Source organism: Triticum dicoccoides, chromosome 4B (assembly GCF_002162155.2).
Source record: "Triticum dicoccoides isolate Atlit2015 ecotype Zavitan chromosome 4B, WEW_v2.0, whole genome shotgun sequence".
Lineage (NCBI taxonomy): Eukaryota > Viridiplantae > Streptophyta > Magnoliopsida > Poales > Poaceae > Triticum > Triticum dicoccoides.
Window position 1 is genome coordinate 25,629,525 of NC_041387.1, and position 24,313 is coordinate 25,653,837.

Below are 24,313 nucleotides of genomic sequence, written 5' to 3' on the forward strand. Positions count from 1 at the left end.
GGTGGAGACACGTGAACCATGCCAGCGTGATGCATCTTTAGGCTAGCTAGCTGCCAGATGGATCCTTAGCAAGCTAGTCTCTAGATCAATCCATAGCAAGCTATTCCCTAGATCAATCTGTAGCAAGCTAGCTGCCACATGCATCCTTAGGCTAGCTAGACGCTCAACACGGCGATGCGAAAGAGGTGAGGAACACGAAAGAGAGATATGGGAGGCGAGAGAGGGGTGGCGGCAATGTGCAAGATGGGAAGCGGGGTAGAGAGAGAGAGACGACCATGAGGCGTGATCCATGAGAACCTTGTGTTGACCAATCAAAACACAACATCTTTGGCAAGTGTAAACAGAGGACACTCGACAAATAATCATTGGCAGGTGTAGATAGCACGACACCCGACAAACATTTTCCCTTTTCTTATTTCTTTTTTTTTCATTGCTATTTTTTCTAACAGGGGCTCCACACTTGGCACCCCCGGATACAACTCCTTCAACCCAGGAAAATACCAGCAAGAAAAGAGATTATAAATGTGTTTAATGTATTAAATATATTTAAGTGCGCTTAATGGATTAAATATAGCAAATGGAGCAGGAAAAAATGCCAAATTCTGGCATGGAACATCTGATGATGTATGTTGAGCCAGAAAAAGTTTCAACGTCAAACGATAAAGTAACCAGCACTCCGCTTTCAAACCAGACTCATTTCTTCTCAAAATCACGATTCTTCCTTAGAGATGGTTTGGTTTTCTAAGGAGTGTATGTTCCAAATTTTGTGAAGCCTTTTCCAATTTTTACCACAACCTATAGGGATAATATAATTACACCATGTCAAGTTTCATGTTTTCCAGGCTTCGTTCCATTTTCAACATTTAAAAATACAATAAGCTCCATGTTCGTGGTCAAGTCTTGGCACCTTGATGTTTGTGATTCCTTTTATTTTCTTGGATAAGGCTTGAATATGTACTCAAGAACACAAATAGGATTTTTCAACCCAATTTTGCCAACCTTTTCACGCACTAGAATTTTCTATCTCTTCTTATGAACTTCCAGTTCAAATTTTAATTATACTGAATGCCTAGATATGCACTACATGGACTGAATGTAGCAAACGGACCCCGAAAATGTCAAATTTTGACATAGAACATTTTATGGTGTATCTTGAGTGTAGAATTTTTTTTAAGGCAAACGATAAAGAAGCAATTGCTTTGCCTTCAACTCTTAGATGTTCCCTTTCAAAAGAGTGATTCCTTCTCGAAGATGTTCCTCTAGGCACTCTACAAAGGGCTTGTTTGCCTAGTGCTCGATAAAAGACACTCGGCAAACACCCAAACTCTCGGCAAAGACATATTTTCCCGTAGGGTGAGACACACATGTGCCAACCTGGGCTTTTGATCTCTGATGGGCTGGGTACAACCACTCTCCTAACCATCTAAGCACATGTTGGTTCTTAAAATGTTGTGCCCTACATAGTCTAGAACCTCAATGTTGACTCATGCATGATTAAAAAAACGTTTCTAAATTAGCACTAGCTATTATCAAGGTCATTATGTATTCTTGCCATGTACAACTAAGTACAGTAGAGTCTGGTGTACAGTAGAGAAGATGCGATCTTAGCTGTTGTTAGACGTGTTGCTACTTTCGCCAAGCATACTTACGTTAGCGAACTTAGACCCAGAGGCCCCGTCAAGCCCGCGCACGCCGACTCCAGCGACGCCAGAGGCCGACCTTGCCGCATGATGCGCGCTTCCGTCCTTTCCTGCTTTTTTGTACGCCGAACATTTCATCCGACCGCCGATCTAGGCCGCTTGATCACCGGATTGTGGCGTCTATTTTGGGCGCGGGAACGACTATGTTTAAATTTTTCCGTGGCTGGGGGGCGGCAGCTAGGGGCGTGACTGGGAGCTAGGCCGGCCCCAGGGGCCGAACTAGCGCCGGCTCGCCCCCAGGCCGCGGTTTTCCTGCGCCCTGGGGGACCGAACAGCTGAAGATGCTCTAAGAAGGCACCACTATCGTCGTCGCAGCCTTGCTGCTTGTGTGATGCATTGGGATTTTCCCCGAAGCGGAAGCGTGAAGCAATATAGTAGCGGATAGTATTTTGCTCAGTAGAGAACCAGTGTTATCGAACCAATAGGAGAACCACGCAAACACCCACCAATAGTATCTACACACACAAGAGCAAATACTTGCACCCAACATGGGCAAGAGTGTTGTCAATCCCCTTGTACTTGTTAATTGCAAGGATCAAATCTGGTAATAGGTGATATATAAATTGCAAAGTAAAATAAAAGATAAAAAGTTGCAGAAAGGTATTTTTGGTTTTTGTAATATGATTAAATAGACCCAGGGAATATAGTTTTCACTAGAGGCATATCTCTCATAAAGATGGCATACGGTGGGTAGACAAATTACTGTTAGGCAATTGGTAGAAAAACGCATAGTTATGTCGTTATTCTTGGCATGATCATGTACATAGGCATTACGTCCGTGACGAGTAGACCGGCTCCTGCCTACCGATGATTCCAATTTATGTGATGATTTTGACAAGTATTCTATGCCTAGATGGGGGGCTTTGTGGAATGCAATACAACGTTGAAGCTCAGCTGCAAGAGGACACCGCCGCATGGAAGAAACTTCGAACCCGAGGTGTGGTGTAAAAATAACAAGGTATTGATAGTCTGAGAACTAAAGGGGCTTCTCAGATGCCCGACGTGTGATATCCTCAGATGCCTGATGTCTTGTGAACTCTTCGGATATACCTCGGTAGTCCTCAAGATCGGAAATGGGAAGAATTATTGAACGAGCTTTCAAAATCGACGACCGAAGACAAAGAATAGTTCGGAAGAACCGAGGAGCGTCATCGCTTGAAGGCCGGTTTAGGGGGCTACTGTTGGTCTCCTAGACTAAGGGGTACTCACCACATCGTCGCCCGACCAGGTGGGTTGGGCCGAGGACCCCCATGGCGGTTCATTAATGGGTTCTTCGGGTAGCCCATGACGTATACAAGGAAATTTGTATAAGACTGGATGCACAAGACGATAACCCTTCTAAATCCTAGGCCTCCGGTGCATTATATAAACCGAGGCTAGGCTAGTCAACAGATCATGTGGTATTACAATCTTGTGGTAGATACATGTACTCTATACTACACCCCATATCAATTATAGTCAAAAACAGCATGTAGGGTATTATCTCTTCGAGGGAGGCTAAACTTGGGTAAAATCTCTATGTCACTTGTTCGCCATGTTACCATCGTGTCAAGACGCCTAACTTAGGACCCCTACCTCGAGATATGCCGAATTTAGCACCAACAACACGCATGCAGCGCCTCCCTGCAAGGCCACACCAGGCCGCCCCCGCAATCTTGCATGCCCAATCCACTGGCACACCACGCTCCAGCAGACAAGCACCTAGCATGCCAGGAGCCAGAGCCACCGCGCGGACCTCCGCTCCACCCATGCATCCTACACGCCTGCACTCCCGGCGCACCATGCGTCCTTGCCCGAGATCAGTTCCCACGTCCCGGACAGGAGGCCTGTGAGATGCCGACGCGCGTGGACCCAAGCCCCTCTTGCGCTGCCTCGCCTCGATGCCCCTGACCGCCCGCGGGAGCGACCAAGGAGCAAGCATACCAAGGAGTTTGGTCAAGTTCGATTTTCATTACGAAAGACAGGGTTCAAACACACTACTACCTCCGTTTCATATTAAGCGTTGATTTAGTATAAAGTTAGCGACACTTAATATAAAACATGAACGGAGGGTGACATGTGTCGTGAGGTCAATGCATTCATGTGGTAGCTTGAGAGGTGTTGAGTGGGACGACAGAGGGGTACTTTACTAAGATAAATCCATATTACAAATGAAGGAAAATCCATAAGATTGCAATTAACGGCCACAGAACAGCCGGAACCGCTACAAGGAAAAGGAACAGAGTTCCATGCAGCTCTCTCCTAGTCCTAGGAGAGCATCGCCAACGACGCCAAGCATGCAGCTACCGCACGCTATTGGTCTTTTATTCTCGCGCCTTTGCCTAGCAAGACATATACCCTTACATTATTATTATTATTATTAGGTGCGTGACATGACACTCACACCGCCTCGATGATGGCGCCGGCCACCGCTTCCCAGCCGCGGAGGTGCTCGTCGTCGACGATGTTGCTGCCGCGAACGCACTGTCGCACGCACTGTTGGTGCTTGGTCCGATCTTTCCAGCCCTGACACTTCCTTTGGCAAGACAGTTGGCACTCCCTGTCGCACGGACGCCCGGCGACCTCCTCCTCTTGGGCGTGGCGGTGCTCGTCGACGTCGTTGCCGCCGCCCACAGCGAGGCTGAGGCCGCGGCGCATGCACTGTTGCACGCACTGGTCCTTCCTCGTCGGGTCTTGCCAGTGGCTACACTTGTTCTCGCAAGACGCTCTGCTGGGGTGGTGATGCTCCCGGCTGTGGCACTCGTCGACGCACTGCTTTTTCCTCGCCGGAACTTGGTGGTGTTGGCACTTGAGGTCGCACGAGTCGTTCTCCTCCGGATCATCGACGCGCAGACGGGCCTCATCCGCCTCCTCCACCTCCGGGACAGCAGTGGCTACCGCCCCATCGTCCTGCTCCGCGCCTGCTGCCGCCGCCGCAGCCAGCAGCACCCCGGCGAGCAGGAGGAACCACCAAACCCCACCCTTGTGAATGAACCCCATTGCTGCTCACACTAGAGAGCAGAGATGGATGGCAATGGATGTGAGAACTGGGAGGCCAGCGCCGGCCTTTATATACACATGAGCGAGATGTCTATTGCATTTGATTTGATTTGAGCCAGGCATCTTCGCGAGAGGACTGCTGTTTATTGCGTGTGCCATGAAGTGAACCATGTGGAGGCCATTGATGCCGCGGTTGCCACGGTGAGGAGTGATTTGTTTTTATATCCCATCTGCGGGCTGAGTGGCTAATGTTGTACTGGGAGCGCGCGCCCGGCAAGAGATCTCCATCGTCATTTAATAAATACATTATAACTGAGCACTTTTTCAGCCCTCTCAGGTCATCAGTGTTCTCGGCCATTCGATCGTTATTTTGGATCTTTAGCCGTCAGATTAGCTCTGAATCATGCGTACGTTACTATTAAGAAGCGCTAACTGTGCCGGGCCGCTGCTCCAGTGACATTTTTGGACGTCCGATATTACTTGGGCCTAATGGGCTTGTATCAATCGCGGTCCTGCAGCCAGAAAAAAGAATAGGACCCTAGGTCACGTCCCTCACGTGGCGGCGGATCCCGATCACTCTCCTCTGGCGACGTACGGCGAACTACCAGTTGAGCCGCCACGGCCGCGTGACCACATCGGAGAAAGCGCTATGCGAGGCTTGTCATGTTTATCTTTTCCCACGCGATTCGACCTTCTTCCTCGACGGCCGCAACTAGCCCAGCGCCTAAGCACCCCTTCCGTTTCCGCCGCTGAGTACCCTGCCGCAACCTGAAATTGACGGCGGCGCCGTAACGACGGGGATGAAGCTCGACGGTCTTCCTCCCGTAACCGTAGGTGGTAAGTGCAGATGCGTTACTTGCCTCTTAATCTTCATCCGTTTCCTTATATATAATGCCCACCATCATCTGTCTCACATTCGTATCGCCTTGAACATTCTGTTGTTTGACAGCTAAATCCTATAGGTCCCGGGCAACGACGTGACGATCCTCTCGCCTGCGTTTGCGATGGACATGGCTGCGCCGAGACCAAGTGCTTTAGCTTCATGGGCTACCCCAACAACAACAATGACTTATTGGTCTTCTTTTCCCACACCCCAACTCAAGTATGTGATTGATTGATTCATTCATTTGTTTCCCGTCAATGTCCTCTTCGGATGTGGACGTGGATTCTTGTTTCATTTGGCCTGTTGCATGAGCGATGCTCAATGGCGATCTACAAAGGAACTTCCGGTAACATGACTGCATGTGCCCAAGATTTTGAAAAGAGAAAAATAGAACTTACTGTCCACTTTTTTTCCGGGTTTATACTGTTCTTAGAGAGATTAAAGTGGGGCGAAAGTCTGTAGGTTTGAGGAGGGAGGGAGGGAGGGAGGAATCCTTGCAGCTGCATGAGGACGCTTTGAGTCAATGAGACTTGCTACATCCTTGCAGTTTCTTGGCATGTATGGGGGCAACCACTACCTGATTCATGTCCCCTCTTCTGGTGCTCCTTAATCAATTTACCAGCGATTTCTCTGGCAATATATTGAAGTCAAACTGATGGTAAACTCAACAATAAATTAGGCAAAAAATGCAGATATTTCGCAGGTTCAACTCTGAATTTGGTTTATTGCTCATGTGCCTTCACGTACGTATATCTTTGCCATGTGTTATGTTCTCATGCATAGGTCAAATGATTTGAAGAAGTTGGACTTGCTCGCCATTGGTGGTTGTCTTACATTTTGTTAAATTCTATGTATTGAAGCCTGGAGCCTGGGAGCTAAAACCAAATTCTGAGAAAAAACAAGACTAACTATGTGGCAAGAGAAGGAGAAGGACATCCATATAAGCACACACAGTTGCGTGGCGTATGTCTGGAAATATATTTTTCTGGTACACAGAATGTCCGCTGTAGGTGCATGTAGCGCCCCGGTGGATTTTGATGATTAATGGCAAAATGGTGGAGGGAGTAACGTGTTTACTAGGTGTACATATATGAAAGTCTGGGGATTTCGTTTAACCGAAAGATTATAAACCCTAAAAGTGTTGAGAAAACAATGAAGTCTTCTGAATGGCTGACGAAGAATTGAAGGCCGAAGAGTAGCTCTTATTTGCTAGTATATTTACTTACTAGATCGGCACCGCACCTTGGCGCGAGGTGCCTGTCCGAATGTTTTGGTCAAACGTGTAATGTTAAGTTATTAGTAACTCAATTGCTATTCGGATGATAAAAAGGGCAATGAAAGCATGATATTACCACCATGTATCTAAATGGGACTAACAACGTCTGAATGAACTGGAGCTATAAATAGATGTCAGACAAAATGTAACTAAAAATATTGGTACTCGCTTAACGTTGCAACCTGAGAAACCTCAAAACACCCACCCATGAAGCTATTGCATCACAAAGTATAGACAAATGTTACACTTTGTGTATGTGAGCCAAGAGGGTTAATGTCAAGTTGTTGTAAGCTAAACAAAGCATGATTTATCGATGCCAGGAGCTGACTGTAAAATCAATAACTCTAAGTAAGCTAAAGCTAAAACAGAATGAAATGAAGTCATATAAAAAACTAAAGAAGATTCATATATAGCAGGAAGAATCACCGAAGAACCAGTTGGAAACAAAGATCGTTCACGTGCACAAAACGGGAAATCACCCAACAGTATACAATCATAGAAAGCACACTTCACGATAACAACAGAAAGTACACTTGACGATAACAACAGGAATCCATAGGATATGTATTTTCTGTTCAAAAGAACATCAAAAGGGCAAAGGCAATGATCAGTAAACATGCTGGGTATGATGCGCTGATCAAAGCTCACCAGATAGTATCCGTGGTCTCTAGGCGCTGCTTCGATTTCATGCCAATATAACGTAGCCTTTTTTGCCAACTTTCCCATGCTTGCGAGTGCCGTTTTCATAGCCCTTTTGGTGCTGTCCTGCCCTCTTAGGCGCCGAGCAGCTATCGTATTCTGTATCTGGTTAGAATACGAGCTCATGTATCTGACGGCATAGTACCATCCTCTGTGTGCCTTCTTTATCATCTTGTTTGCTGCAACCAGCAACCTTACCAGGTGTGTCACCTTATTTTCCAGCCTTTTAACATGGATGTAGTGATAATCCCTGATTTCCTTGCCACATACATCCTCCATAAACCTAATGGCTGCCATAGCAGCACTGTCTTCTGCTTCATCATAGTTCTTTGAGATCACACCAGATATCAAGGTTGGAACAAGCAAACCATCGATCAAGTGCAACGATGAATTGAAAGTAACCGTCACACGAGACTCATTGCCCGGATATGTCTTGTGATGGTAAGTCGCAGGGGGCAACTTGAGAGCTTGCAGCATGAGGGCAAAGATGTGGGAATAAGGAATCAGTATTACATAAAAGTTCTCGATGCTAGATGTTTCTTAAAATGTGAAAATATATATGACCATGGTCGTTTGGCACATACTGCTAAGTGCATACAAGAAAAACTGAATGTTTTTTTCGTCTGGCCATTCCAGCATCGACACAAATGCTCAAATCAATTCAACCTGTTGTTTCTTATCTGCAGGGACTCACGGTCAAACAAGAAAGCTATTCTCTGGCCACTGATGTTGAGGCTACCTACACGATGCAGGACCGTGTCATCTACAACAAACATGGTAACCATATTATTGATATTTCATCATAACCAATTTTTATTATTCCATGATCATCTCTTTCCAACTAACTTGTACATGCCAGTGTCTCTGCAAAAAGCACAGGCAACTACTTGACTACATTGACCGTCACCTAACAGCGGATTGGGTCCCAGATTTCAAAGAGAAAGAAATCCATCTAAAGCCGGGACGCTACATTGTTCGTGGTAAGGACTACATAACACTTCTTGGATTTTAGAATCGCGTTGTTGAACATCCACTATAGATATGTGTGGAGATAGAAAGAGAGATTAATCTGCTTTCAGAAAAACAAAAATAAACATGGGAACTTATTCTGCTTTATAGTCTCGTGCCTATATTGAGCACACTATGCCTCTGTCATATCACAATTTAATATTTCTCCACTGTATTGATATCTTATATAGATGCATGTGTTAAACATGGATTACTACTGACTTTGCATTATCTACTCGACCTAATTGTTGGGATTATTGTGTAGGTGATCGCAACATCCACTACTTTGATGAGCTTAGCACCTACTGCCTTTATGGAAATAAAGTGAAATTAAACAATGAAAATCTCAAGAATCTGCGCAAGCTAATTAAAGGCAGTAAAACACCTAACTGCTATTATGTGTGCCACATGACAAAGACTTTTGCAACCCCTGGAAAATTAAATGGTGGGCATCGAAAATTTCTTTAGTTTATTTGGATCCATCCTATGCTTCCTGGAAAAAGAATAGTGGGCATCAAAAATTTCTTTAGTTTATTTGGATCCATCCTATGCTGCAACCCCTGGAAAGCATAGATGGATCCAAATAAACTAAAGAAATTTTCGATGCTCACCATTCTTTTTCCAGGGGTTGCAAAAGTCTTTGTCATGTGACACACATAATAGCAGTTAAGTGTTTTACTGCCTTTAATTAGCTTGCGCAGATTCTTGAGATTGTCATTGTTTAATTTCACTTTATTTCTATAAAGGCAGTAGGTGCTAAACTCATCAAAGTAGTGGATGTTACGATCACCTACACAACAATCCCAACAATTAGGTCGGGTAGGTAATGCAAAGTCAGTAGTAATCCATATTTAGCACATGCATCTATATAAGATATCAATACAGTGGAGAAATATTAAATTGTGATATGACAAAGGCATAGTGTGCTCAATATAGGCATGAGTCTATAAAGCAGAATAAGTTCTCATGTTTATTTTTTTTAAAGCAGATTAATATCTCTCTTTCTATCTCCACACATATCTGTAGTGGATGTTCAACTACGCGATTCTAAAATCCAAGAAGTGTTATGTAGTCGTTACCACGAACAATGTAGCGTCCCGGCTTTAGATGGATTTCTTTCTCTTTCAAATCTGGGACCCAATCCGCTGTTAGGGGCCGGTCAATGTAGTCAAGTAGTTGTCTGTGCTTTTTGCAGAGGCAGTGGCCTATACAAGTTAGTTGGAAAGAGATGATCATGGAGTAATAAAACTTGATTATGATGAAATATCAGTAATATGGTTACCATGTTTGTTGTAGATGACATGGTTCTGCATCGTGTAGGCAGCCTCAACATCAATGGCCAGTGCATAGCTTTCTTGTTTGACTGTGAGTCCGTGCAGATAAGCAACATCAGGTTGAATTGATTTGAGCGTTTGTGTCGATGCTGGAATGGCGATATGAAAAAAACATTCAGTTTTTCTTGTATGCACTTAGCAGTATGTGCCAAACGACCATGGTCATACATATTTTCACATTTTAAGAAGCATCTAGCATCGAGAGCTTGTAAGGCATAAATACTAATCCATTATATCTTAAAATCATATGAGAAGGTACAAGCAACACGCATACAGTGTATTCAGATAATCACTTCGATATAGAAAGAGGGGTAGCTACTATGGACAGGGCCATATGTTAGCACGTGCAACTGAAGCAATTGAACAGGGCCCCAAAAATTGAAGGGCCCCCGGCTGCAGGTAATAAAGGTGTTAAACGGAGCATTAAGTGAAGAATTATGAAATATCGCACCCCAAGGCATCCTACTACTGCCAGTTCCCTCTCTCAATGCATTGCTACTGTTCCAAAAAAAAATCAATTTCACAAGGGCCAGATTAACTAATTGACCCATCATTTCCTCCCCATCTTGATTCTTTTCCAATTCTTCTCGGGAATAATGCTTCACGATTTCCCCAAAAGAAAGGCATTAGTGGCAGCAAACTGGTGTGGTCATGGACTCCAATCTTCTCTATATTGGGGAGTTTTCCTCTCAATTCTCATGTGCTCTTGTTCATCATTTAGAACCTTGTGGAGATTGGAGTCGCCCCTTGCACTGCTTTGTCGCTGACCTACCAATGAATCATCGGAGCTTCATTTGCAGTCTCGCATGATCTAAAACTACAGAGTCCTGGTAAGGTGGTGGCAGTTCTTACTGCTAGTTTGTTGTTCTTTCTAGAACTTGTGCATCTGTGAGAACAAACTGCACATTTTAATCCGCTATTTCAAACGTCAGGGCATAAATTTTGATTCGCACAAGGCCTCTGATTTTCTAAGTATGACCCTAACTATGGAACAAGCATTTATAAAAGGCTTACCTAACATGACTAATTTGCATGGATGCTCTCGCAAGTATAGAATAAAGATCACAAACAAAATGAAAAGCTAGAATTAAATACTTAATTATAGCCTGCAGTACATATGTTTATCATCACATATAACTTTTCTCTGTATCTAGCAAACGGAGAAGAGACGGACCTGTTATAGCAAGTAGAGACGGAAATATACCTGTGGTCGAGGGACTCGGCGTCTGGAGCACGAGGAGCCATCGTGTGCCGCAGGCAAATGAGCTGGCTGAAGCACTTTACGGCCCTGAGCCCGTTGCGTGGCGGCGGAATACATGGGGGCTCCGATCCGGCGACCACCGGAGCGCGGCTGCCTCACCATGAAAGACTGGAGGCGTCGCTGCGGTCGGACTAAGCAGGGTGGCGGCGGATCCAGGCGAGAGGAGATAGGTTTTTCAGAGGAAGGAGAAGAGCGACCGGATGTACGGGCAAGGGAGGTACTTACGCAGGCCAAGGGCTCTTTGGGCTGATAACGGGCCAGGGGCTGGGTAAGGCGGACGCTACGCTGATTTAACCTGTGTTTTTTTTATTTCCTGTAAGCCGATATAGTTTACCTAGGATAATAAGGTATTATTTGTTGTGGTGATAGAAATCACATTAGTTAAGTTTTCCTGATTCGGATTATTCTTCATTGTTTATTGTCCTTTCAGACTGTTTATATTTTCTAAATACATTTACATGGCTAGAATTTATTTTTAAAATGAAATAACATTTTTTTAATTGCAGTATTGGCAGACTTACATTAATATTTGTATAACAGATGAATGCTTTACTAAAAGCACATGACCTATAAGTAGTATGTTTCTTTCCTTCGAAATTTTAACACGCACCAACAGCAAGCCCTTTTTTGTCGGCATCTTTTATCGAAACACATTAAAGTGTTAAAAAATGCATTGACATTTTTTAAAACCATTGGGAGGAAGAATGAACGAACACGAATGAACGAACACGAGTGTAAGCAAACTATATCTTCCCACGACCATCTTCCTTGCCAAGCATGCGTAAGGGAGCCCCTGCTCCGAGTGCGTCAAACACCGAGAGTGCCAGTGCGGAGCCCTAGTCGTTGCCGCTTGGTGCACTGGAGGCTACAACGTGCCTCACCCTTGCCGCGCGCACGGGAGGCCACCATGAGCCTTACCCTCGCCGCCGTCGCTTGGCGCATATGAGGCCGCCATGAGCCTCGCCCTCACCGCTGTCACTCAGCACCAAACAAAGCATGCCCAAAAAGCAGAGCAAGAACGCCATCCAAGAGAAGAAGAACAGGAGCACCACTCACTCGAACTTGTTGGATTCACCTGCAGGATGACGATGAACTCAGCCACCTTTGAGCAGCTAACAAAGAGACCCGAATATCGCCGGAGTGGCCTACTGTCGTCTCGTCTCCCCATCGCCCGGCGTCCCAAGTCTAAGTCGCACGCGCACCCCGCATGCGGTTGGATCCCTACTTCTAGTATATATAATGATAGAGATGGTTTTATAAGGTTGGTTTGGACTTGGGAACTAGAATGAAGGAGTATTCCATGGTCATAGGGAAGGGATGCACATGGATCAGTGAGGTGGCGCGATCCAGACCGCACGATGAAGGTCGTGCCATGGATCAGTGAGGTGGCACAAGTCATGGCCGCATGATGATGATGATGGCTGGTGCTCATCCTTGCTATTACCAAGAAAGAGAGCTCATTTTTCTTAATGATGACTGACCTCAAAGAAGATTACTTCTTTTCTCTCTTTATCCTTTTGGCAAACTAACTTTTCTAAGTTAGTGAAGTAATTCAATTATGTTCTGCTTTCTTTGAGAACGTCGAAAATCAATTCTTATAAAGTCTGTAATTTATCTTTCTTATGTTCAAGCCGTCCTTGGATGATGTTCATGGCATGGGCAGTCTCTTTTCTCTTATTTCACAAGAATAACAAGTTTCTCTTATTTCACAAGAATAACCAAGTGGCTGACATGGTAGCTTTTACAATCAAAGCAAATGGATCTGGTTACATAGGCATGGATCCTCAAAACAAGGACAAACAGATTATGCATGTGATCCTCAAACAAGTCCTCCTTTATATAGATGCTCAGAGAAGTAGGCACATTTGGTTTGGCTGCATCTTTCAGCAAAATTTCATTGGCGGACAATAATTCTGACCGACCTATAAATGCATACATACAATCATCTCAACAAGGAAGGAACAACAAGATGATTACATGTATGTATCCACATGTCCACAACAACATGTAAATAGAAAGCAACAACAACTCTCCTAAAACATCAATCATCTCAGCAAGGAAGGAACAACAACTCCCCAAGGAGGCGAGAAACATTACAGACCATCCCAGATAGGCCTACGTCCAGCACTATACACTAGGAAAACCAGGTTCAGTACTGCAGCTTCGCGTCCTCAATGAGCCTTTCGGCACCAACGAGATCCAGAATACGTCCGCCGCCTTCTTCATGTAGAGGCCCAGGTTGATGATGACCAACTTCGCCCTCTGAAACCTACATGTACAGATTAACAATGCCATCAATGTCCATCCAGCAACGACGCGCTAGGGAAGACTTAATCATCAACATTATATCACACAGACTGAACCAGTAATAGCACAATCATTATACCGCCGCCACGCCCCCTCTTGTTACGGAGGAAGAGCAAACCAGAGTACAACAATAGTGTGTCCATACACAGAAAAGAGGAATCCCAAGAACATGCTCTCCTGCCATCCACATATGCATTAAAAAGAAACCTCGGATTCATTTAGTTAAGCGTCCATGATTGGCAGGAACAGAAAGTGCAGGTAATAGCACTCAAAAGTAGGAGCAAAATCAAACCTCCTCCTGGAGCCGAAGATTTGGAGGTGCTGGTGTAGAGTAGGCCATCAAACCTCCTCCATGGGTGTGTTCTCCTGCCGCAGAGAGGATGATCATCTGCAGGGGAGAGGGAGCAATAAGGTCAGGATCATCATCTGCGTGCATGAGGAAACCACATGCCAAATCAAACAGAGAGGAATATAAAACAGTGTAGGCGATCCTCGTATCAACCAAACCAGGATATAAAACAAAAGCTATGCTCTATGGAAGAGAAGATCCTTCATCATCTAAGAATCAAATACGCATTGTCTTGTGTAAAAGAACAAGCATTATCATTCTAACAAACAGGTCTACAAAAAAGCATTATTGCCCAGGAAATGAACTACACAATAGATTTACATTCCATTTCTAGATACAGAAGGCCTAAGAAATCAAACTACCTACAGTAACAGCACCAGCCAAACACACTACAGCATAAACTACCTACGAACTAGTTACAGCTAGCACAATCATCTCTAGAAACAGAAGTTAAACCTTATTGATTCATGACACCCACAAGCAGCAAATGAATGAACTTTCAAGCTAGAACTCACAAATAAAACCATATCTTAGAAACTTGAGACTAAAGATCTCCCCCTCTGTCTCCCCTCTCTTTTGACAGGGAGGAAGAGCAAACCAAAGTACAACGACAGTGCAACATCCGGCATCCAAACACGGAAAAGAGGAATCCCAATAGCCATGGCAGAGCATGAGAGACTACACAAGTCAACAACTAAATCGTGAACTATAATTGTTATTTTTATATGTAGCAAACAAGATTGGTTTTTCTTGGTTCAGAAGTTGAAATGTGTGTGACTCAGTGGCTTACCCCTCTGTTGACAAGTTGAGAGCAGATTTCACATGGACCCCGAGAACTTGCTCTCCTGCTACCCCACACACATGCATCAAAAAGGAAACCCAGGTTCATTCAGTCAAGAGTCCATGAGTGGCAGCAACAGAAAGTGCAGTTAATAGCACTGTAGAGTAGGAGCAAAACCGGACCTCCTTCTGGAGCTGAAGATCTGGATGCTGTTGCTCCTGGTCTGCAATGAGGTCGTCGCCGCTGCGTCTCAGGTTCTCGAACACATCCTTCGGGGGTGTGTTCTCCTGCGGCAGAGGATTGTCATCTACAGAGGAAGGGAGCAACACGAACAACAGAGCAACAAGGGCAGGATCTGAAGGAAATATGCCCTAGAGGCAATAATAAAGTTATTATTTATTTCCTTATTTCATGATAAATGTTTATTATTCATGCTAGAATTGTATTAACCAGAAACATGATACATGTGTGAATACATAGACAAACATATAGTCACTAGTATGCCTCTACTTGACTAGCTCATTAATCAAAGATGGTTATGTTTCCTAACCATAGACATGTGTTGTCATTTGATTAACGGGATCACATCATTAGGAGAATGATGTGATTGACATGACCCATTCCGTTAGCCTAGCACTTGATCGTTTAGTATGTTGCTATTGCTTTCTTCATAACTTATACAAAGTTCCTGCAACTATGAGATTGTGCAACTCCCATTTACCGGAAGAACACTTTGTGTGCTACCAAACGTCACAACGTAACTGGGTGATTATAAAGGTGCTCTACAGGTGTTTCCGAAGGTACATGTTGGGTTGGCATAATTCGAGATTAGGTTTTGTCACTCCGATTGTCGGAGAGGTATCTTTGGGCCCTCTCGGTAATACTCATCACCTAAGCCTTGCAAGCATTGTAACTAATGAGTTAGTTATAAGATGATGTGTTACAGAACGAGTAAAGAGACTTGCCGGTAACGAGATTGAACTAGGTATTGGATACCGACGATCGAATCTCGGGCAAGTAACATACCGATGACAAAGGGAACAAAGTATGTTGTTATGCGGTTTGACCGATAAAGATCTTCGTAGAATATGTAGGAGCCAATATGGGCATCCAGGTTCCGCTATTGGTTATTGACCAAGAATAGTTTTAGGTCATGTCTACATAGTTCTCGAACCCGTAGGGTCCGCACGCTTAAGGTTTCGATGACAGTTATATTATGAGTTTATGAGTTTTGATGTACCGAAGGAGTTCGGAGTCCCGGATGAGATCGGGGACATGGCGAGGAGTCTCGTAATGGTCGAGACGTAAAGATCGATATATTGGACGACTATATTCAGAGTTCGGAAAGGTTCCGAGTGATTCGGGTATTTTTCGGAGTACCGGAGAGTTACGGGAATTCGCCGGGAGTATATGGGCCTTATTGGGCCATACGGGAATTGAGGAGAGAGGCCGAAAGGAAGGAGGCGCGCAGCCCCCCTCTGGTCCGAATTGGACAAGGGGTGCAGCCCCTCTTTCCTTCTTCCTCTCCCCCTCTTTCCTTCTCTCCTACTCCAACAAGGAAGGAGGGAGTCCTACTCCCGGTGGAAGTAGGACTCCCCTTGGCGCGCCCCTACTAGGCCGGCCGCCCCCTCCCCCCTTGCTCCTTTATATACGGGGGCACGGGGGCACCTCTAGCCACAACAACACAAGTTGATCTACGGATCGTTCCTTAGCCGTGTGCGGTGCCCCCCTCCACCATATTCCACCTCGGTCATATCGTCGCGGAGTTTAGGCGAAGCCCTGCGCCGGTAGAGCATCATCATCGTCACCACGCCGTCGTGCTGACGGAACTCATCCCCGAAGCTTTGCTGGATCGGAGCCCGGGGATCGTCATCGAGCTGAACGTGTGCTGAACTCGGAGGTGCCGTACGTTCGGTACTTGGATCGGTCGGATCGTGAAGACGTACGACTACATCAACCGCGTTGTCATAACGCTTCCGCTTACGGTCTACGAGGGTACGTGGACAACATTCTCCCCTCTCGTTGCTATGCCATCACCATGATCTTGCGTGTACGCAGAATTTTTTTTGAAATTACTACGTTCTCCAACAGGATCATCATCTGCCTGTGTGTCGCCTGCCGAATCAAACAAAGAGGAATATTAAACAGTGTAAGTGATCCTCGTATCAACCAAACCAGAATATAAAGCAGAATCCAAGCTCTGTGGAAGAGACGATCCCTCATCATCTAAGAATCAAACACACATTGTCTTGTCTAAAAAACCAAATACACGATATCATTCCAACAAGCAGGCCTACAAAAAAGCATTAAAGCCACTGGAAAGGAACTACAAAATAGATTTACATTCCGTTTTAATTAGAGACCTAACTGGATATGGTCATATGAAAGAAGAAAACTACAAGAATGTGTTATCATTCAATAAGACATGGAAATCCAAAGTGACTTCTGGAAATAAATTCTCATACAAATCCATGCATTGTGCCATGATGGGTTTTTTGTAGGGGAGGGGCACCGTCAGAAATGTGGGGGTCCGGACAAGAAAAGGAAAGGACACATGCAATTGACAAATCTATTTGTTTCAAAAGGAGTAAACAGGTACATTTTTTTACAGGAATTGCAACTCATAGGTGCCACAATGTGTCTAGAATAATGATCAAAACTGACATGTTTGTCAAGTTCTAAAGGTATTATCCCACTTATATTGTTGATGTACAACTACTTACGCTAAGATGGATTAGTGAATCCAAGTTCAGGGCCCAACATGGATGGATTAGTCTGTCCAAATTAAGCCCCTGGTAAGCTTGAACTACTTACTAACACGCAAAACAACCATGCCTAGGTAAAAAGGACTATGTGTCCCTTTGGATTCTGGCCCTGGTAGCCCTGCCAATCACCGACTCGCCAAAATTCTGGCACAGGATTTCGATGGGCATCAGGCGAGCCAAAAAATGGGAAACCATCCAGATAGATGCCATTGCTGCGGTTGAAAGGATCGATATGGTTGACTAGAGGGAGGGGTGAATAGGCAACTAACACTTTTTAGACTTTTCTTTAACAATTTAAACCTTGCAATGAAATAGGTTGTCTAGATGTGCAACTACGTGGACAACCTATATGATGCAAAGACAATAAGCACACAAGCAAGCAATGGATATAGCACAAGTAAGCTTGCAAAAGTAAAGGGACAAGATAACCAAGAGTGGAGCCGGTGGAGATGAGGATGTGTTACCGAAGTTCCTTCCTTTTAAGGGGAAGTACGTCTCCATTAGAGCGGTGTGGGGGCACAATGCTCCCCAAGAAGCCACTAGGGCCACCGTAATCTCCTCACGCCCTCACACAATGCGAGATGCCGTGATTCCACTATTGGAGCCCTTGAAGGCGGCAACTGGACCTTTACAAACAAGATTGGGGCAATCTCCACAACACTTGGAGGCTCCCAACAATACCGCGAAGCTTCACCACAATGGAGTGTGGCTTCGAGGTGACCTCAACCGTCTAGGGTGCTCAACACCCAAGAGTAACAAGATCCGCTAGGGATAAGTGGGGGGAATCAAATATCCTGTGGTGGAAGTGTAGATCGGGCACTTGTCACCCAATCCCGAGCAAATCAACAAGTTTGATTGGCTAGGGAGAGAGATCGAGTGAAAATGGAGCTTGGAGCAACAATGGAGCTTAGAGGTGGAAGAGGTAGTCAACTAGAGGTAGAAGACACCCCTTATATAGTCGTGGAAAGAATCCAACCGTTATCCACATGTTCAGCCCGCGACACACGGTACTACCGCTCCAGGGGCGCGGTACTACCGCGAAGCTGTGCGGTACTACCGTGGCTGACCATAGTACTACCGCGACAGCAGCACAGGCCGGAACTAGCCTGACAAGGGGGCAGTACTACCACTTGCGCGGTACTACCGCACCCACTTGCGGTACTACCGCTAGGCAGGAAAGTCACGGCCTGGAAAGGGCGCGGATGAAATAAATTACATCCATGCCTACTTCCGCTGAAACTGAGGTGGTACAAAAATCCGACGCGGTACTACCGCTCGCGAGGCGCGGTACTACCGTGCGGGCGCGGATGTAAAAAATTACATCCGCGCCTACTACCGCGACACTGCGGTACTAGGTAGGAGGGCCACGGTACTACGACTCCTAGGGAGCGGTACTACCGTGGGCCCCCACAGTACTACCGCGCTGGACGAGCGGTACTACCATGGAGGGTGCGGATGTAAAAAATTACATCCGCCCCTACTACCGCACCGGAGCGGCACAAGGCCTCGGAGCCGCGGTACTACCGCTCCAGATGAGCGGTACTACCGTGACACACAGCGGTACTACCGCGTGTACTTGCGGTACTACCGCAAGTACAGCAGTAGTCGTCAGATTTCCGCACAACCAAGATAACAAAGGGAAGCTCCAAAATGCAGGAAAGGAGGAACAAGTGTACGTGTTGATTCCACCCAAACCTTTCCGACGCGGACCCCCTCTTAATAGTACGGCTCTCCTACGACTCAAATCCACCAAAGAGAAACGTAGAACAACGCCGACTTCAATAGTCTCCGAGGGGCACCGAATCGTCTCATGCCTAGAGATGAAGTATCTGAGAAACTCAAGGCACACGATTAGTCCGCAAATGCATTGTCATCAATCACCAAAACACCTGAGGGATAAAATATGCCCTTACAATCTCCCCCTTTTTGGTGGATTGATGACAACACGGGATTTGCATATAGATAAGATAATTTAGAGCAGGGGCAAACCCCACCGCTCTAAAATATAGACGGGCTCCCCCTAGATGTGTGCACTTTAGATGAATGCTTTGGACTGCATAGCACACAGACTAGGATCAACACTCCCCCTATATTTTAGAGACCAAGGCATGATAATAAGCATAGCAAAGCATAAAGATAACACAATATAACACAAGCTCGCTAGGATAGATAGAGTGCATATGTCTTACACCATACGAAGTAAAGCTATCGAGGTTCAAACGAGAAAGCAGCAAATAGTTCAAACGAGAAAGCAGCAAACACACGACACACTCGCAAATCCCTACACTCTCTCCCCCTTTGGCATCGAGACGCCAAAAAGGCAGAGAGGACACCTACACACAAGAGGTGGCTCAAGCAGAGAACTCGTCCCAAGCCTCTCTGTCGGTCTCCTCGGCAGCAGGGATGGTCTCCTCGACATCCTCCTCAGACTCAGTCCACCTGTAGCCCTGCTTCTCCATCCACTCGGCCTCTGGAGTGATGTGCTCCTCAGACCTGCCAGACACTGCCTCACCATAGAGCTGCAAGATCTTGTTGTCCCGGCGACGACTCTCCTTGGACGCCACGTGAGTCCTGTACTGCCCCTTGGCTTGCATGCAGAAAAGAGTCTTCATCTTGTCCTTCAGCTTCTTGGCCCATGATGGCATAGTGGTACTCTGGGCAGGCCTAGCAGCACGGCCCTCAGCAACATCCTCGGCGCCAGCATCCTCCTCATCAACAGCAGCCCTAGCAGCAGTCGCCAGCATCCTCCTCATCAACAGCAGCCCTGGCATAGTGGTGTTGGCCCAGTTGGATTTGATACGCAGGCAGATGGGCTCATGGCGAACCCAGTCTGCAGCAAGAAACTCCTCATCAGGGAACATCTTCTCCCAAGTCTTCGAAATCAGCAGAAACAGATAGGGCCCATAGATAGGCACCTTGCGGTTGAACACTGCAAACCGGAGCTCACACCACATGATGTGTGAGACATCAAGTGGCTGAGACTGAGACGAACGAGCCTCCTCACAGATGAGCATCATGTCCACCATATAGGCATGAACCTTGTCTTTGTCATCGATGCGAGGGAACAAGGAGTTGCGGAAGATGTGATACATGATATCCAGAAAGGGTTGAGTACCAGAGTTGTCTTGCCATTGGCGAGCGCCTTCTCAACCATGAATGGTGCAAGCCTGTCCTTGTTGGCAGAATCAGCATTGGCATGGGGGCGAACACCCACTGGAGAGTTGAGCCCATCATCAGGAACCTGGAGAAGATCCATGAACTCCTTCCAGGTAGCAGACAGCTTACGGCCATTGGTCATCCAGGTCATCCTCCGTTCCTCATCAGAGTGAAAGTAGACTGAGGCAAAGAACTGACAGATAAGCTCAGGGTCATAGTCGAGGTGGAAGGTTAACACATGCTCAATGCCAAACTGCTCCACCAAGTCCAGAGCCTCTCCAAAGTAGTCACGGAACTTGTCCTTCCTCATGTGATGCATATCAATCCACTTCACCTCCACATAGGTATTCTGCTTGTTCTTGATGACATCCAGATAGATGTTGGTCTGTTGCTTGTTCCAGAACAGCTCACAGCCTCTGACAGTGGAACGCGGGTGCACATAAGGGTGAAGCTGCCTGAGACGGACATAATCAGCTTGGGCTATCTCATCCATGCCCTTAGCGGGCTCCTTGTGCTTGCTAGCTGAGTGCTTGACATTGCGCTTGGAGGCAGACGAGCCCTCTGGTACATCACCTGGGTTGCGCAGACGTTTGGAACTAGTGTCACGACTGGGGTTGGACCGGCGAGAGCCACCACCTGAGACACACACGCAAAACACCAAAGACGCGAAAGGATCAATGCAAAGGCCACGAAAAAGCACAAGAAACACATAGAAGGCATACGAGAAAGTTGGCATGCGATAGATGTGAGCCACGGTAGAACTGCCACTGCCTGCGGTACTAAAATATTAGTACTGCTCCAAACGCGGTAGTACCGTGCAAGGTCACGGTAGTACCGTGGTTGGAGCGGAAGTAAAATTTTAGTACCGCACAGAGCGCGGTAGTACCGCGCCAGACGGGCGGTAGTACCGCGTCGCGTTAGATCCAACCGGCGGTTTGAATCTGAAAAGAACCGCGAAACAATGGCGGTGCTACGGTGATCCGATCTAGCGCAAGACAACAATACAAGTATAAATCCTATGCAATACCACGCTCCTTCATCCTACTCTTGCAGAGATTAAGCCTAAGAATCTCAAGAACACACAAGCCTCCCCCAAAACCTAGAAACACTAAACACAATCAACACGGAGAGGGAGTTGGGGAAAAACCTTGGTCCATAGCAAGAGCACGTGGTGGGGAACGATCCCACTGGTCGGAATCACGGGAGGGCAGCCGGTGGAGGAGATCCAGCGACGAGCGCCGGCTCCGTTCTTGAGCGAGGGAGAGAAGGAGGCGGCGTGGAGAGAGAGGACAGCGAATGGGTATGGGGAGTTAAAACTCCCCCTGCCCGTCCTTATCCCCACGCGCTCGAACCGGCGCGGTAGTACCGCGTATCATCGCGGTAGTACCGCTCGAGCGGAAGTACCGCGCCGAGGCGGTAGTACCGCTCAACCAGGCGGCAGTAAAAAATTACTGCCGCGTGGTGACGGTAGTACCGTGGCTGGCTACGGTAGTACCGTAGCTGGCCGCGGTAGTACCATGATCTCAAGTCACCGCAAGTTTCAACACGAGAAGAAAAAGCCTTTGCACTGAAACTTTTCACACACAAGAAACCACAAGAACACGCACAAACCAGAGGCAAAAAGACAACAAGAAACCACCAAGCGACAAAGCCTCTCAAGGAGAGAGGGCGGTGGCCGAAGCCACCTATGTTTGAGTTGGATGGTATGGCACCGCGAAGAATTATCCTTGGGCCCATGACCAAAACTTGTCTTTGAAGCACAAGTACCATTAAAAATGGCTAATGTGAAAGAGGTGATCGATTTATGCATAATGGGGGGAGGGAGAGTTCATTGAGAGAACAACACTCCCCCTATGTCCATGCCTACACCTAAACTAGACAACACGTTGAGTGTGGTGGGGGGTGTACGGGTTCAAGTCACATTGCTCAAATCAATGATATTTAGCTCATGCCTTAACTCGCGAAATCTTGCTTCATCCAAAGGCTTCGTGAAAATATCTGCAAGGTTATCATGAGTGTTGACATACTTGAGCTTGATCTCCCCTCGCCTAGTGTGATCCTGGATGAAGTGATACCGAATCTCAATGTGCTTCGTCTTGAAGTGTTGTACCAGGTTGAGAGAAATCTTGATGGCACTTTCATTATCACACCAAAGAGGCACTTTGTCACAAATGACACCGTACTCCTTTAAAGTTTGCCTCATCCATAGGAGTTGAGCACAACAACTACCGGCCGCCACATACTCCGCTTCGGTGGACGAGAGAGACACACAACTTTGCTTCTTGGAAGACCAACTTACCAAAGAGCAACCAAGAAATTGGCACCCTCCGAAAGTGGACTTCCTATCCACTTTGTCCCCCGCCCAATCGGAATCCGTGAAACCTTCAAGCTTGAAATTTGCTCCTCTTGGGTACCATAAGCCAAAGTTTGGGGTATGAGCCAAATATCGAAAGATTCTCTTGACCGCCACATAGTGACTTTCCTTTGGTGCGGCTTGAAACCGTGCACACATCCCCACACTCAACATGATATCCGGTCTAGATGCACAAAGGTAAAGCAAGGAGCCAATCATGGAGTGATATACCTTTTGATCCACCGCTTTACCATTGGGATCGATGTCAAGTTGGCACTTGGTAGGCATTGGTGTAGAAGCCGGCTTGACATCACTTAGCTTGAATCTTTTAAGCATGTCTTGAGTGTATTTGGCTTGGTTGATGAAGGTTCCTTCTCTTCTTTGTTTGATGTCAAAGCCAAGGAAGAACTTCAACTCTCCCATCGAAGACATCTTGAACTTGGAGGTCATGAGAGCGGCAAATTCCTCATTGAAAGCTTTGTTAGGAGAACCAAAGATAATATCATCAACATATAGTTGGCATACAAACAACTCCCCTTTGACCTTCTTAGTAAAAAGAGTGGGATCGATTTGTCCTACTTCAAATCCACGATCTTGTAACAACTCGGTAAGGTGGTCATACCACATACGTGGGGCTTGTTTAAGGCCATAGAGCGCCTTATCGAGTTGATACACATGATCCGGAAAGTAGGGGTCCTTGAACCCGGGGGGTTGCTTGACATAAACCAACTCATTAATGGGACCATTAAGAAAAGCACTTTTCACATCCATTTGTTGCAACTTAAAGTTGTGATGGGAAGCATAAGCAATCAACAAACGAATGGATTCAAGACGAGCAACGGGAGCAAAGGTTTCACCGTAGTCGATACCCTCGACTTGGGAGTAGCCTTGCGCTACCAATCTTACCTTGTTGCGAATGATGTTCCCATGAGCATCTTGCTTGTTCTTGAAGATCCACTTTGTTCCAATGACGTTGTGGTTCCCCGAAGGTCTTGGCACCAATCTCCACACCTTGTTGTATTCGAAGTTGTTGAGTTCTTCATGCATGGCATTGAGCCAATCCGAGTCTTCGAGCGCCTCATAGACCTTTTGGGGTTCAACACAAGAGACAAACGCATGATGTTCACAATAGTTAGCTAATTGTCTATGAGTGCTTACCCCCTTTCTTAGGCTTCCAACCACGTTTTCCATGAGATGGCCTTGTGTGGTGAGTTTGGAAGCTATCTTGGCGGCACGGCGCTCTAATTCCTCCTCGGGTGTGGAAGGAGGAAGGTTAACTTGATCATCTTGAGCGTCGTCTTGAGCTTGCTCATGATCTTGAACTTGCTCGAGGGGGAGAACTTGACCTTGGGCATCATTTAGAGGTTCACCACCATCTTGAGGTTGATCTTGCCCTTGGTCTTGTTCATGAGGGTGAGGGCCTTCACTTTGTTCTTCGGAAGCGTGTGGGTCTTGGGGAGGT

The 24,313-nt window shown here is 46.3% G+C and overlaps 1 protein-coding gene and 1 long non-coding RNA gene across 2 annotated transcripts; both read right to left on the minus strand.

Annotated features, from left to right (window-relative positions):
• Nucleotides 1–3,851: 3,851 nt before the first annotated feature.
• On the minus strand, nucleotides 3,852–4,732 carry LOC119293251 (antimicrobial peptides-like). The gene has a single exon (XM_037571784.1). It carries the CDS (start codon nucleotides 4,677–4,679, stop codon nucleotides 4,080–4,082), a length of 600 nt encoding a protein of 199 aa, XP_037427681.1. The 5' UTR covers nucleotides 4,680–4,732; the 3' UTR covers nucleotides 3,852–4,079.
• An 8,382-nt stretch (nucleotides 4,733–13,114) lies between these two features.
• LOC119293252 lies at nucleotides 13,115–14,927 on the minus strand. The gene is made up of 4 exons (XR_005143002.1): nucleotides 14,760–14,927; nucleotides 14,587–14,641; nucleotides 13,740–13,835; nucleotides 13,115–13,409 (listed from the first exon to the last, which is right to left on the minus strand). It is a non-coding gene; the product is annotated as an uncharacterized LOC119293252 (long non-coding RNA).
• Nucleotides 14,928–24,313: the final 9,386 nt, after the last annotated feature.